This window comes from Hyaena hyaena, unplaced genomic scaffold, assembly GCF_003009895.1.
Source record: "Hyaena hyaena isolate Hyena2069 unplaced genomic scaffold, ASM300989v1 scaffold_1471, whole genome shotgun sequence".
Taxonomy (NCBI): Eukaryota; Metazoa; Chordata; class Mammalia; order Carnivora; family Hyaenidae; genus Hyaena; species Hyaena hyaena.
The window spans coordinates 265,081-281,698 of NW_024082102.1; the positions used below are offsets into that span (position 1 = coordinate 265,081).

The 16,618-nt window shown below is 40.1% G+C and overlaps 1 protein-coding gene across 1 annotated transcript in view; it reads left to right on the forward strand.

Annotated features, from left to right (window-relative positions):
* AR (androgen receptor) overlaps positions 1-16,618 on the forward strand; it is a 176,978-nt gene that overhangs the window by 148,384 nt on the left and 11,976 nt on the right. Inside the window, exon 4 of the mRNA XM_039223851.1 lies at positions 14,723-15,010. Within this exon, the coding sequence (XP_039079782.1) occupies positions 14,723-15,010 (288 nt within the window). The remainder of the gene's footprint in view (positions 1-14,722; positions 15,011-16,618) is intronic.

Here is a 16,618-nt window from a genome sequence, read left to right on the forward strand (position 1 = left end):
AGACACTATGGTAGGCATTTTGAGGAGCAAATCTCTGACTTCAAATATTTAAACAAGGGGAGACAGACCGTGATAATGAATACATCTTAAAGGATAAGGAGGAGATGACTAGGAAGAAGTTGAAAGACATAAGGCAAGGGGCATTCAAGGCAAAGGGTGCAGTTTGAGTAAAGGCACAGAGACATAAGAAAAGTACACTGAGAGTTTGAGGAATAGTAAGCAGTTTAAAATGGCCAAATCTGGGGAAATGGGGATGGTAAACTAAAACCACATTGAAAATGGATTCTGTTATTATGCTAAAAGATTTGCATTTCAGGCAGCTGAAGATCTATGACGTGGGACAGACCTATCCACATATCATTTTGTGTGTCTATATGATTTTTTTCCTTCCAAGATTTTATTTAAATTGAAGTTGTTAACACAGTGTAGTATTGGTTTCAGGAGTAGAATTTAGTGATTCATCACTTACATATAACACCCAGTTCTCATCCCAACATAACCCCTCCTTAAAGCCCATCACCCATTTAGCCCATCCCCCCACCGACCTCCCCTCCAGCAACCCTCAGTTTGTTTTCTATAGTTAAGATTCTAAAAATCTAGCACCAAATTTTGCTAAACGCCTCTGATTGCAGCCTTGGTTCCTGGGTTAGTTGTGCCATTTGGTTTGATACCTACAAATACTGACCATGTACATAAGTCCTTCCCTTGTACAACCTCTTGCCTTGATCTAGGTGAGTGTTTCCTAGCATGGGTTCTGAGAAAACTAGTTCAGTGACTTTTAAGGTCAGATAATTTATGTAAATCTACATATTATGGTCCTGCTCAGGAAGATTTACGGTATATTTTAGCACAACACAGACTTTGTCAAGTACTGCAATAAAGTAACCTGAGGAGCTTTGTTACTCAGGATTCCTAGTTTAATTCAACCACAGAAACACTTTTTTTTTCCATATAACACCTGTTAATATCCTACAAAACCACTGTTGACTGGAATATACTTTGGAAAACTTGGGTATAGATAAATACTTCATCCTATAGGCAAACAACACCCTTAGCTCAGGGCTTCTCTTTTGTTGATGAGTGTGCCATTGCTCACCAGGAGAATCAGTCAAGTATGGCTTCATGACCAAGAGTAGACCATCCTCACCACATCTCAAGAGTATGCACCAGAGGCCACTAAAACCACTAAAGTAAACCATGTTGGATCTGCAATATTCTTTTCTTTTCTTTTTTTTTTTAATTTATTTTTAAATTTTTATTTAAATTCTAGTTTTGTTTTTATTTAACATACAGTACAATATTAACTTCAGAAGTAAAATTCAGTGACTCATCACTTACATACAACACCCAGTGGTCATCATAACAAGTGCCCTTCTTAATACCCATCATCCGTCTAGCCCATCCCCCCTACCTAGACCATCCCCCCCACCTCCCTCCATTGACCCTCAATTTGTTCTCTATTGTTAATTTTAAGTGCAGGCTTCGTTTCTTCTTGGATGAAAATGTTATGAAGTCTCTGAGTTTTAAATTTTTAAATGAAATTTTTTTCATACCTTTATTATTACATTAGTTTTATTGCATTGTATTCAGAGAATATAGTCTATGCCATTTATGTTTTTTGTAATTTGAAATTTCCTTTGTGGCCCAATAATCAATTTTTGTTTTTTGTTTTTTGTTTTTTGTGTTTTTTTACAAATAGTTTATTGTCACATTAGTTTCCACATGTACCCCAATGTTCATAGCAGCACTCTCAACAATAGCTAAAACATGGAAAGAGCCTAAGTGTCCATCAATGGACAAATGGATCAAGAAGATGCAATATTCTTTTCATACATAAAGATCAGGATGTAATCTAAGCCAAAGCAAGATTATTGTAGAAATCCTCTAATGACCACAAGTACAGCTTCCTGACTCAAGAAGCATGCTAGGCCAGTTATTTCTGAGAAATATAATTACTTCCAGAGTCACACATAATGATCACTAAATATTTTGGATATCCAGATATTCTTCCCTAAAAAGTTTAATAATTGTTTTGTACACTTTCTGACGAGCATTTCAACATCTATCCAGAACCTCATTGTGGTGCTACCACATAACCTTTGTGCTAAAGTAGGAGGTTGAGAAATCATAGATTTGTAGAATTTGAGTCCCACTTCCTACCCAGTGATTGAGTCCACTCTACCCCCTGTTTAGCAGGCAGCAGAGTATCATAAAGAATCAATAATGTGTAACTCAGTTACTGGGATTTTCTCTCTTCTCCTTTGACTCTAATTAGAGTCCTAAAAATCTTGAGCTTGGAGATACAAGTGGTAAGTGTCAATGCTAAGTATGCTACTCCCACACACAATCCTCAGATACCTGAGTGCTCCTACAGATCTGTATAACTATGGAACAGAATTGCCCCCATGAACTTTGATATCAATGTGCACATGTGACTCAGCACTTACAACCTCTGTCTTTCTTTCTTTTGTATTTTTGATTTAACAAGTCCTGTGGTATAATGGAAATAGTGTAATGCACTCGGATACAGACAGGCCTCATTTCTAGTCCTGGCTCTGCCACTTACTATTTTAATGACCTTGGACAAATCATTAGATATCTGAGCCTAAGTTTCCCCAACTATAGTATGGAAAGCCTGAATGCCATAAGTTTCTAAAGAAAGTGGTACATAGTAGGCACACAACATGTATCACTGTACTCTCCACTTCTATTTTGGATGAGAATTGGCCTGTATACTCCCAGTCAGTGCTTGGGCCTATTCTTTCTCTGCTATTACAGTGTAACCTTTGGTACTGGTTCCTTGGTTCTCTGGTCTCTGTATCACCTTTTAACTCTTGAAATCTATTCTCCATGGTCTAGATTGCCATGCTGTGGTTGATTACATAAATATTGGTAGCACATTGGAGGGAAAAGGTTATACTTCTCTCTAATTCTAGTTCTCAAGTAAACTTGTATGTGGAGAAACCAGAGAGCATATCTCATTAATTCCTTCAAACTGTATTATCTGGGACAGCACATACATGTTGTAGTCTGTCTTCATAAATATTTTTTTCTAGTCATCAAAACTGATGATTACCCATATCTAGTACTTCAATGAGTATCTTACTTATAAAATTTCCATTTAAAATCCTTGAGTTTTTAAAGTGTAATAGGAGCAGGAAGATTTTATTGTTGTTTACTTTTGCTGTAAGTGCTCTAAAATCCCTCAGTTGCTCTTGAGAGAGTAAAATGATGTCATAGGCAATATTTTTTGAAGGCAGTAGGCAGAAAGCTAAGAGTACACAGCACACAATAGGTCATATATACAAAGGCAAGTAGTTTCTAAATAACAATTCAGAAACAAATTATTTGAAATAACATAACTGCTTGTTTGAAAACATTTTATTTTTGATTTAAAAAGATAGTCAACTGCTCACTTGGTTGAACATCTGACTTCAGCTCAAGCCATCATCTCACAGTTTGTGAGTTTGAGCCCTGTGTTGGGCTCTCTGCTATCAGCACAGAGCCTGCTTCAGATCCTCTGTTACCCTCTCTCTCTGTCCCTCCCCAGCTCACGCTCTTTCTCTCTCTCTTTTCTTCTCTCTCTGTCCCAAAAATAAATAAACATGAAAAATTTAAAAGAAAGTAGAATGTAGTCCTCAAGATCACAAAAGTGTTTTAAGACATTTTCTTATTGAACTGAAGTTATACATAGACAATTTACTTGAGAAAGATGCTTTTTTAGAGAACTTTGCACATCCTTTAGGATCATGTTTGAATGAAGTAGAACTAAGGGGAAAAAAGTACACAGACACTCAGAAATCAGTAGAGCCTTCAAATTGTCTATTATTGATATTTCCATGACAACAGGTATCTAGGAAGTAAACTAGAAACAGCATCACTACCCTAGATCACACATTTTCTAGAATAAAGTTCCATTTTCCTCAGTCTAGTTAATCCTGGATGAACTTTTTAGATCTCTTAAGAAATGTGTTTCTTTCCCCTGCTTAAAACCCCATTGGACCAATGGTTCTGTGGCTAAAGTGAAAATTGACATTTCAGCCTTCTAGCAGTCAGCAATTTAAAAAAATGTAAGCACAAATCCTGAGGAAATCACCTGCAGAGAACTTAGACTGGCATTTGGAACTAAGAAGAAAATCTGGATCTTGACCAAGATAAAAGGTCGCCAGTCCAGACCTACACAGGGTGGTTTGTCATGCTGGGCACAAGAAGAGACTGAGGACTCTCCCCAGGGTGTAAAATGAGGCGTGCAAGCTTTGATTAGTGAGCTGTTAGGCACAGAGACAATAATTTTGGAGCATTCCCATATCTAGGCTGAATAATAATGCTTTTAATATTATGAGATTGCTTGCCTGCTGCAAGAAATTCAGAAGACCAAATAGGGGGGTCTTTGTTGGGCTCTGAGTAGCTGTAATGAGGCTGTTAAATTCTACCTCCCTTCCTTTCCTCCACATCCCCCATTCTCACCAGTTCTTGCCCACTGTGTACAAAGAGGCACACACAAACATATATATACACACTTTAGTATATTTGCCAATAAAGCAGAAAAGAAAGGGGGTAAACAACTTTAAGTAAAGAATTTTCCATTTTGCTTGTCTTACAGGTAGGTAGGAAAAGAGAAAAGAAAACCCCCAGTTTAAAATGGCAGCCACCTCCACTCCCAAATTTTGCATGCTGCCTCCTACATCAGAGGACCTCACTCAGGCATCTGATTATGGGGACTGCTAGGTGAAAACCCATCCTTTAAGTTGCTACATTCCACAGTTTCTTTCATATTAGAAAAATTCTGGATTGGCAATTGCAAGCATCTCAAAACAACCAGACACCAAAGAAAGGCTGACTAACTTCATTCAGAATGAGGGTTCTAGAAGGTTCTAATGGATAACTTGAAAGTACCTGGAATCTGAAGCTTAGGGCCTCTTGCTATTGCTCCTTAACACAGACTCCACCACTGGGGCTAGGAGATACTCTCTTGGTTAATGACTCCCTGCAATGGAACTGATCATTTCCCTACCTCACAGGGATGTTGTGAGGACTATCTCTAAGAAGTAATATCAATTATCCTTCATGTAGTAGTATCATGATTGTTAATTCCTGTAATATGACTTGGCATTAGCAGAGTGCTTTTTGATTATTCTGGCTCCTATGTGATGGCATTCAGGTGGATGGATGCAGTGAAGCTCTAGCTTGGTTGCTGACTTTCCACAGTGTGCTGCCAGGAAGCTTTGCTGATGAGACTCAGGGTGCTTCCTAGAACAAGAAGTCACTATGCCTATCTAAGGCTCCTGTGGCCATCTTTACTTGGTCAGTATTTAACCCATGAGTTTCCCCTTACTTCCATTCTGCTGGACAACTGCCAAGGACCTAGATTTTAACCTTAGCCTCTATCAGAGATGAAGGCAGAAGCTGATCCATATAACTTCGGTTAACAAGGCCTGGATTTCTGCTTCTCCTGAAGGAGCAGCCCTAAGAAACCAGCTGGCCCCTCTCTCCAAACATACCAGAAGACTAGAGTCAGTTATTTTCTCCTTATTCCCAAAGTCAAGATGATTCTGTTTTCAGAAGCACATACTCTTAATTAACCCTTTCATAAAGAGTGAGGAAGGCAAAATCTAAAAACCAGTGCCTATTTCTCTTATTTGCTCTTGAAGTTATGATGAAGGACGAAAGTGGATCAGACAGTACCTTTTACTTCTAGCCTTAGTAGCCCATAATCCCCCACTCCTCATTCACATCATCCACTTGCCTCTCCATCAGGTGTGAGGTCTTGTTCTTCTCTTAAGCCAGACTCCAACTTTGCATTATTCTAAGTGGAGAGGCACTTAGAGTTTGTAATATCTCTCTATTCTCTGTCTTGCCCCAAAGGCTCCACATTGAAACCAGTTTCCTTCTGGTAGATGTGGAGTCTGTGAGACTAAGGGCAGACAAATATGAGAGTTCAAGCACTGTTTCTTGCCTCGCCTGGGATCTGCATTTCCACCCTCCTCTTCCTTCTCCAGCCTCCACCCTCCTCCCTCCCTCCCTCCCTTCCTCCCTCCCTCCCTCCCTCTTCCCCCCCCCTTCTTTCTCCTTCTCCTGAGTCAGCAACATTCTGGAAAAAAGCCAAACTTCAGGAGGGAGGGGAGTTTCCCACTCCTTGGGACAGAATTTGAATCTCTAGGCCAAGGAGAGGTTCCCTAATGTGGATTGAAAAGCTAATGTAGTTTATTTTTAACTGCCTTCTATTTGTTTAAACGTTGAATATTTCTGCTAGTGAATTTTCCTTAATAAAACCATTAATACACCAATGGTATTTTCTTATTTACAACAGACTGACAGAATTAATGCTGTTAACTTTGGGCCTTTTTTACTTTTCTTTTTTTTTCCTTTCTTTCTTTCTTTCTTTCTTTTTTTTTTTTTCCCTCTGGTTTGCTTTCCAGGTCATGCTGACCTGTTCAGCTTGGGCTGTTTCACATTTGTTTTTAATGTCAGTTTAAATGTAATTGTAAAAGCACGTATGCTCTAAATTCATGTAGTTACTTTTTCCAGTGGAAAAGCCTGGTACGTGAAAGCATTTCCAGGCTCTGCAGTTTCATATGAGCAGATTTTTGGTAATGACTTTGTGCCCCTCACCCAGGATGGTATCTGGACAGTGACCCCCTTTATTCTGGCTCACTAGTCAGAGAGAGACTTGGAAATAGTTTCTGCCAGATCCTGTGCTTTGGCGAGGATATGCAGAATTGCATATCATTCTATTATTAATTACATTTACTCCTCCATGAACTAAAAACCATTAGACTAAATAGCTCAACATAAACCTTGAAAGATAAAATTTGATAATATTTTTGCCAGCTATTTCTCTGCCTCAAAATTGGGACTGGGAGGAGAATGGAGGCATGGGGGAAAGGACCAAGGAGCCTTCTTGCCTGAGAAAATTTGGCCTACACTTATTAGTGTACACTTATACTTGGATGTACCCCTTACTAATCTTTCATTCCATGCTTGCCAAGGACTGGCTCTGTTCCCTGTCTCTTGTCCCTGTCCTACTTATTCCCCACTCATCTCCAACTTACCCTTGTCCCCAATAACATGCTATTCAGCCTGATGAAATGAAAAGAGTATCACCCTAGAAGTCAGGGTACCTGAGTCTTTTGTAAAAGGTCTGCTACTATCTAGCTGTGTGACCTGGGCAAAGCTTAGCTTGGCCTTCAGTCTACTCACATTTTAAATAGGGATTGGTTTGGATGGAAGAGGAAGGGATAGACAATATCTGGGGCCTTCAAACATTTTCTTGTCAATGGAACCTTTTCTTTAAACAAAATCTGACGAAGAGTCCCAAATGTAGATATAAACTAAAGCACTGATATTCTTGTTTGAAAGAAGTAGCCATGTTTAGGCCCACTCTGCCTTCTCTCAGAGGCCCTTAAAGGAACTTGTAGAACTCTTAAGGCTCTATTGATATAGTACATTTGATGTCTGGGGCCTCTGATTCTCTCTCCTACTTGATTTTAATCCCTGTGAAAATTCTATGTGTTTCATCAGTTACCTTATTCAGAAAGAAGTTTACCTGCTTAAGATAAAGGGAGTGGGGGGTCCCTGGGTGGCTTAGTTGGTTAAGTGACTGACTGACTCTTCGCTTGGGCTCAGGTCATGATCTCATGGTTTGTGAGTTCAAGTGCCTGCATTTGGCTCTGTGCTGACAACACAGAGCCTGCTTGGGATTCTCTCTTCCTCTCTCAGCCTCTCCTCCCTGGCTCACTTGCTCTTCTCTCTCTCTCTCTCTCTCTCTCTCTCTCTCTCTCTCAAAATAAATAAGTAAACTTGAAAAATTATTAAAAGGGATGAAGCAGAGCAATGTGGGGCTTAGCAGCTAACAAAAATAAAAAGCACAATTTATTGACTTACAGAATTTACTGTGTTGTAAGCACCTTTGTCTTAGCATACTTTCTCTTAGGGAAAATTAAAACAACTCTGTGAGATAGATCCTATTATTATCTTGGGATTCTGAGACCCGTCAGTTTGTCCCTTGACCTTTGCTTGAGACCAGCTGCCCAAGGTGGAAGGCAATAACTCTTATAGATTGCCGCCCTAAGCAGTTTTTAAAAATATTTTCTAACTAAAGATCCATTATTGGAAAACTTCATAGCCTGCCCATTGGCATACACTTTTAGTGTATTCAGAGGACTTTCACTGAAATCATCTCATTTCCTCCTAATAATAGTACTATGCAGTAGTCAGGTCAGATATGAACCAATATATAGTTGAGAAAACAGAGATGTAAGAGAAGTCAAGGGATATGCTCAAGGTCATATATCCCAAAGGACTCTGAACACCACCAGAATAATAAAAAGCACTTTATTGTAAATAACATTTTAGAACTTTGATATCATCATTGCATTGTGCCTCCTTAAGCTGATTGTATTTTTTTCCATCATGTTTCAGTCTTGAAGAGTCCTTCTGGTGGTGTAGAATCATCCCTCTACTCACAGGCACCCATCACAGTGTCTATATATTCTTCATTAAAAACTTTATTCATTAGGTATTAATATTATCCCCACTTTACAGCTGAGGAAATGGAGGTACAGAAAGGCTAGGTGTTGTCCAAAGTCACACAGCTAGTAAGCAGTAGAGACAGACTTTACAACAGGTGGTATGACTCCAAATTCTTTGCTCGGGACTATTGCTTTTTATACATATATGAGAAAACTAAGTGCAAAAGAAGGAAAAGGATGTCCCCAAGGTCATAGAGTAAGATCCCCTGACTACAGTCCCAATGAATGAAAAGATGGCTGGAATGACTTAAGTCAGAAGCCACAAACTGGCTTTCCCCAGGCCAATATTCACGTACAAAATTGCCCAGCACAGTGTTTGTTTAGAAAATCGACATAGAATGCCCTTAGGCAGAGCATCAATTACTTTTCACTGTCCCCAGCCCACCCTCTTTATGTTCACTCGACTATTTTCCTCATTTACATATCTGCCTGACTAGTGAAGATATTTGAGATCATGACCCCTGTATTTAAGCACTGTAATATACAAGCACCTGCACACACACATACTCAAATACACTCATGTAAGTATGACCTGGTCTGGTTTCACAAAGAATTTGCAGCCCCTCACCAAGCATGTCTTTATGTTTACTTAGCACTTAGAACTACATTTAGGGTCTGAATTCAGTTTTACAGCCATTTATATGCAGGAAAGATAACCAAGTATTTGGTTATCTTAATCCTGCTGTTCTTCTTCCCCATGCCTGAGTTAGGTCACCTGCAAGCCATTCACTCTCTACTCTTTAGAAATGGATGAGAGTAAAAGAGGGCTCATTATGTGCCAAACAGTCTCTCTCATTTGGTTCTCCTAAGTGCCCTAAGAACTAGGTGGTAGTACTCCCATTTCACAAATGAGACAACTGAATCTCAGAGAAGCTGAGAGAGCAAAGAGTTCAAATTTATTAAGCTAGTAATTTACAGAGCTGGGATTTGAACTCAAGATCGTCTGACTCTGAATCCTCTTATCTTACCATTTACCACACTCCTGTAAAGGAAAGTATATTAGCTTTATGTTGCTTCATTAAAAAATCATCACACAATTAGCAACTTCAAACAGTACCTATTTATCAGTTTACAGTTCTGTAAGTCAGAAGTCTGACATTGGTTTCTCAGCTCAGTGTTTCACAAGTATAAAATCAAGGTATTGTCCAGCCTGCACTTTATTCTGGAACTCCGGGTTCTCAACAAAGTTCATGTGATTATGGCACGATTTAGTTCCTTGAAGTTGTAGAATAAAGGTTCCCCTTTCCTTTCTGGCTAATAGCCAGAGAGAGCCTGCTCTGAGCACCTAGAATCTGTTCTTCTTCCTTGACATGTTGATCCCTCCACCTTCAGAGCCAGCAACAGAGACTCTTCCTTATGTAAAAGCCCCCTGACTACATGAATGTCTTTCCAGAAAGAACCCAGTCTCTTTTAAGGGCTCATATGATTAGGTCAAGCCCATCAAGGGTAACCAACCTTCAAATTCAGTTCAATTTTGAGCGTAATTACATCTACCCAATCCTTTCACAAACACAAGTAGATTAGGGTTTGACTAAATAACTGGAAGAAGATGTGTATACAACCAGGTATTGGGACTGTTGGGTGCCATCCCAGAAGTCTGCCTACCACAGAAAGTGATTTTTTATGCTCCAAATTTTATGGTGAGGTATGAAGAAGAGAAATATCCTTGACTTTAGGGAGAGTGATTCCAGTTTTCTAAAACATTGAGAACTTAACCTCACCTTGTCTTGTCCCTGCTCATGGATAAGAAAGCCTTTGTCTTGAGGTGGCAAAGAATGAGGCTGGAACAGTACCTAATGATCACAGTGGCTATGGAAGCTACACATTAATCACATCTACCTCCCCTTGGGGATGCACTGTAGAACTGAAATCAAAAAATCTTTTTCTGGTGCTATTAGAGTCAGCCCTCATAAGAGTCTAATATCACCAGGCTGAAAAGTGAGTTCTCCATAGGATCCAGGCAGCATAATCCAGACATCATATCAGGTGCTCCAATCCCCTACAGAGCAGGTTGGGGAGAGGAAAGTAACTTTCCAGTGGCCCTTTGTTGTCACAGATCTGACCTGAGACTGAAAGACAGGGAAGAGATGCAAAACAACAAACTCCATTAAGACTATCCACCTTTACTATCCCTTGTCTCCTGGATTTACCACTCAATTTACGTAAACTCATGGGTCTCTGCCATAATAGGAGTTGGAAGACCTATACCTCACAGGAAAGAGTTAGATCTGACTCTGGGGCTCAGGTGCAGGAGGGAGGAGGGGTGTGCGGGTGACCTTCATGGAAGAAAACAAGGCCTTGGGCATTGGGTAACAGCTGAGACTAGCAAGCCTCATTGTCCAGCATTCCAAGTTGTCTAGCAACATGCTGGTCTCTGCTGCAGAAAGGGAACAGAGGATCCCCTGGCAGAATGAATGGAATCTGATTTCAATTACGTTCAGTACAGTCACCCTCTTCAGGCAGAGAGGCCAGAACACCTGGTGCAGCTTGGGCCAGTGTGGCTGCAGGAACAGCACATTACCCAGATCTTAGAGGCAAGTGGAAATGCAGCTTCTTTTCCTCAAGCAGATGCCATATAGGTCTAGAGGAGGAGGATGTGAAAATACCAGCCAAGTTCTCATTAGCACTATGTAGAGGAGGGGAATTATTTCATGTTGATGGATTCTCCCCACAATCTCTGCACATATTGATCTTGCTTGTAATGTGTTTACTTAGGTGCACGAGTCATCACCCCACTGAGATCTGATTCATTGGTGGGAGAGTCGAGGTGATAGAGCGTACTTCACTGATTGCACTAGCACCAATTGCTTTGTCCCTGTACCTTTTAGAAAAGCTCATGGACTCATCAGGATAAAATTTATTTAGATTCTTTTCTTCTTTCTCAATAGCATGAGTAGGGCTTTACAAATGAGACAGCTGCCCCAGAGAACAGTCTAGATTCACAGCATTATTCCATATAACTATCTGGGATGATGAAAATATTCTATGTCTGTATTGTTGAGCACTTGAAATGTAGCTAGTGAGACTAAGGAGTTATATTTTTTATTTCATTTACTTTTAATTAATTTAAATGTATGTAGCCACATGTGGTTAGCTACTGTGTTGGACAATACATATCTATAAGAAATTCAGAGAGGCAAGTACTGTGACAAAGTAGAAACAAGTTAGTCAAAAAGAGAGCAGATGTGGCACAGAGGACTCTGGATCAGGAATAAAAGCCCTGGTTTTAGTCTTAGCTCTGCCAGTATGATCATTCTTTCTGGATTCAGCCTCTACATCTTTGACTTGAAAATTTGAATTAATGTCAGAAGTCCCAGAATGGTAGTTAAGCCCTGAATTTAACTTTGGAATACAGAGGAGTTCCAGGAAGATTTTTCAATGTTACACAAATGCCTTCTAAGTTTGTGTGTATGTGTGTGTGCATGCATATTCATGCATGTGCATGGCAGGGGCAGGAAAGCCAGTAGTTATCTATTCCAGTTCACTAAAGTTCCTACCATTCTCCTATATACACACACCCACACACATATACACACACAGACAAGCACACACCACTACATTGCCTATGTAGACCCTGAAGGTATTTTGAATCTGTGACTCCTGGATGAGATGATTTCTGTTGGCCTTTCCTACTTTGTCATGCTGTGAATTTTTAGGCTATTATACTGCCCCAAAACCTGTTTCTACTTTGGGCACATGGCTGGAATGTTTTCATAGTTTCCTACCTCTTCCCTTCTGGATTTGATACTCATTACTGACGTTTGGAGTCAAGGGTGAGGATGGAAGTCAGAGTGAATATAAGCCCAGCTCCCCTCCTCAACTCTGCTGTTTGTCTAGAAGTAGGGTTCAGGCATCAGAGACCTTGAGGAGCAGCATGATACAGTAGAAAGAGCATAATCTTTGTAGTCAGCAAGCCAGGTTCAAGTTATTGGGTTCTCTTTCTTGATGGCTGTGCTTCCTAAGTTTACTCACTTATAAAACAGGGGTAGAAAATACTGCTAACTTCCTAAGATCATGTGGAATTAAATGATGTAATGTGTTCATGAAGTGAGACACATAGAAGACCCTGAAAAAATAGCTACCTTTGTTTTTCATAGTTACCTCAGGCATAGGGCTAATTACATCTCTGTCCTCTTTCAGTATGGAATGGGGCAGACATGGTCTGGCAGCTCCTGAGCTCAAAGCCAGAAACTGCTAGTGATGAGAGTTTCTACCTTTAGAAACTAACTGTACCAAGGGAACAGATCAAGGAGGCACTGCTAAAGTGTGCAAATGCCTACAAGAACCCATGTCATCAATTGGTTCACCACATAAGATATTTTGGGGACCAGGCCTCTAGATCTGAGAGAAGATGGACCCATACCTTCCATCCTGTGCCCTTGGTAGAGGTGGGGGATGAGAGTTGACAGTGTGTGTGCATATCTCCTTAATACTGACTGTGCAAGCCCTGCAGAAATGATTGCTGGACAGTGTCATCTTGCACTCTTGCCGGCTATTTTACACTAAGTTCTCTGTGTTTCTCTTACACCACTAACCCCACCACTTACTTCTCCTATATTCTACTTGTTGATCCAAACATTTGATTCATTCTTGCTTTGACTTACTGAGTTGCGCTATTATTGGACTTTGCAAGACTTATTTTTCTAATTAGCACTGAAAGTCATATCCAGAAGTCAGTCCAGATCATTCTATATGATCCAGAAACATATCAACAATATATCAACAGAAACAGGTTTTGTTCTATTTATCCATTTAAATTGAGCAATCAACTTCTCTGTTTTATTTTTTTTACTTATTGTTATTTTAAATGGATTAAACATAAAGTGGTTTATGGTTCTCCCCAGTACAACTGCCTATCCTAGGCCTCAAAGATATGACCTTTTCAAATATTTACATTTCTGCCAGTATAAATGCTAGGGAAAGTAACACAAAATAAACATCAGGATGCCCAAAGACCTCTATATAAATTGTGCGTATGCAGGCACAGGGGGAGGTTGGCTCTTCAGGTTTGAGTTTGAGATTATTGTTTTAAATACTGCTATTTCTTTTTTTTTTTTAAGTTTTTTTTTAATGTTTTATTTATTTCTAGGAGAGAGAGAGAGAGAGAGAGAGAGAGAGACAGCGTGGGCAGGGGAGGGTCAGAGAGAGAGGGAGTCACAGACTGAAACAGGCTCCAGGCTCTGAGCTGGCAGTCAGCACAGAGCCCGACGCGGGGCCCGAACCCACGAACCGCGAGATCATGACCCAAGCGAAAGTCGGACGCTTAACCGACTAAGCCACCCAGGCGCCCCTAAATACTGCTATTTCTATCATCCTTTCTGATGTCTGCCTCTTAGTATGGTTCCAATTTTACGGAATATAGAGTTAGGGACATTCTGTTAGTTTTTGGATAATACTGGGGATTTCAGCCCTTTAGCTTCCTAATCTTCCCTTTGCTAAAAAGGGAAATCAATATGTATGTAACAGTGTATGTTCAACTATGGGTGTAATGTTTGACAATATCTGAAGCTGTTATAGTGTTCAATAGGAAATGCTGTAACATGAGAAAATTCCCATTTATTAACCCAGAGTGGGACTGAGGAGAAAGAAAGATATGAAAGTTTGGGTTTATTTTATGTTTTAAAAAATAGTTTATTGTCAAGTTGGTTTCCATATAACACCCAGTGCTCATCCCCACAAGTGCCCTCCTTCATGCCCATCCCCCCCTCCCCCACATCCATCAGTCCTCAGTTTTTGTCAGCATTCAAGAGTCTCTCATGGTTTGCCTCTCTCCCTCTCCCCCACCATTTCCCCCCTTCTTCTCCCCCATGGTCCTCAGTTAAGTTCCTCCTAATCCTCCTATACATGCAAACATATGATATTTGTCCTTCTCTGCCTGCCTTATTTCACTCAGCATAACACCCTCAAGGTCCATCCATGTTGCTACACATGGCCAGATTTCATTGTTTCTTATTGCCATGTAGTATTCCATTATATAGAAAGTTTGGGTTTAGTAGGAATTTGGAATGATGAATAATTCATTCATTCAACCAGTGTTTAAACTGAGCACTTGTCCTTATGGACTTTAGATTCTGTGACCAGAGAGAATGAACATCTTTATTTTCTTAGCTTAGTCAACTTTTCTAACAGGGTAGCTGAGTTGTGTGTTTGGCCATTGATAATAAATCCAAGTTTCCTTTCCTTCCCAATAGCCCGGAAGCTGAAGAAACTTGGTAATCTGAAACTACAGGAGGAAGGGGAGACTTCCAATGCCACCAGCCCCACTGAGGAGCCAACCCAGAAGCTGACTGTGTCACACATTGAAGGCTATGAGTGTCAGCCCATCTTTCTGAATGTTCTGGAAGCCATTGAGCCAGGCGTGGTATGTGCTGGACATGACAACAACCAGCCTGACTCCTTTGCAGCCTTGCTCTCTAGCCTTAATGAATTGGGCGAAAGACAACTTGTACATGTGGTCAAGTGGGCCAAGGCCCTGCCTGGTAAGGAAATGGAAAGTGGGGGCTTGGGATAAGGGAGATTATATTTAGTGAATTGCCCTTACCAGTTAACTTCCCTACCAATTAACTCATCCAGTCCTCACTATAATCCTATGGAGGGGAGAGATTGGTATAATTTCCATTTTAAAAATAAGGAAAATTAATAAATCAAGGAGAAGAGCAGCATTATGGAGTATCCCATATTCCTCACATCAGCATACAGCAATCACGTTTGCATGTTCAACCCACATACATGGTCAGCAAATTTCCCATAATCACAGATCACGTGGACATACCTTTTTATGCCTTAAGATACTCTTCTACGTGTGCACACATAGGCTCACCTGCAAAGATAGTTTTGAGCCTGACTGATACTTTGTCTTCAATATTATCTTTAGTTACTCTTCTAATATGATATAGTAGAAAGAAAGGATTGAGAGTTAGAACACCTAGGTTCTAATTTTAGCTGTGCTGGTAACTCATTGTGTAACCCCTTCCCTTTCTGGGTCTCAGTTTCTTCATCTATATTGTGTGAGGAGTAGTTTGGACTAAATTGATGGTTTTCAAATTTTGCCTCAAGAAACTCTTAGTGGTCTTTAAACTGCCTTAGGAATTCTAGTGGGAGGAAATATTAGGTGATAGTGAAAGAAATACAAAGTATCTGTCTACCTTCTGCTTGGTTACCTCCAGTGATGGGGAACTCACTTTCTACCTAGGCCATCTGAAATTCGAACAGGTCTGATTATTAGAATATTAGAATATTATTAGAATATATGAAGAAACCTCAGAGTTTGTTTATCCAAGCATTCACAACTCTCCTTTAGCAGCCAAACTCTTTATTTCTTAAAACACTGTATATAGGTCCAAGTAGAGCTACTTGATTTAAAGCCAGTGCCTCTCCCTCACTATTGAGAGAAACCTCAGGAACACAGTTTGGAAACAAATGAAGCATAAACTCTTTAATGATTCTTTATCCCAAAATTCTATAACTCAAAGATTCTTTTGAAACATGGACAACCTTAACTTGCTATGGAGTCAAAGATTAACCTGCTTTCTAAGAACAACTGCCATTCAGATGGAAATTTATGGTGAATAGATCAGTTTCATTTGTATTACCTGATTTGACCTTCATAACAATGCTATAAAGTAGGGATTCTTTTTCCTATTTTATAGATAAAAACACTAAAGCTTTAAGAACTGGCATGCTTGGCCTACAGGTACACAGTCAGAAAGTAACAGGGGCAGAACTTGAGCCCAAGTCCCCTCCTGATTTCAAGTCTCTTCATCCCACTTTACCCATAGTCTGTGTAGTGCCCCTGTAGTTCTGAAGCTCTGGGATTTACAGGGAGGGGCTAAAGCCTCATCCAAGCCCACCTGGATGCTGCCTTTGAAGATATTGCATGTTGGCTATCAAGCCTCTATTTTGTCTTTTTAACTCACAAGACCCAGTCATACACCTTACCTGCTTGAAGAGCTGAGGTCGACTAGCCAATAAGATCACTGGGGGGAAGACCCAGGGACTCCGGTTGTGTATGCACTGTGTGTGCCAAAACAGAGAGTTGACAAAGGGAGCAAAAAATACAAAAAGGAATAAAAGAGAAAGTTTCTTTT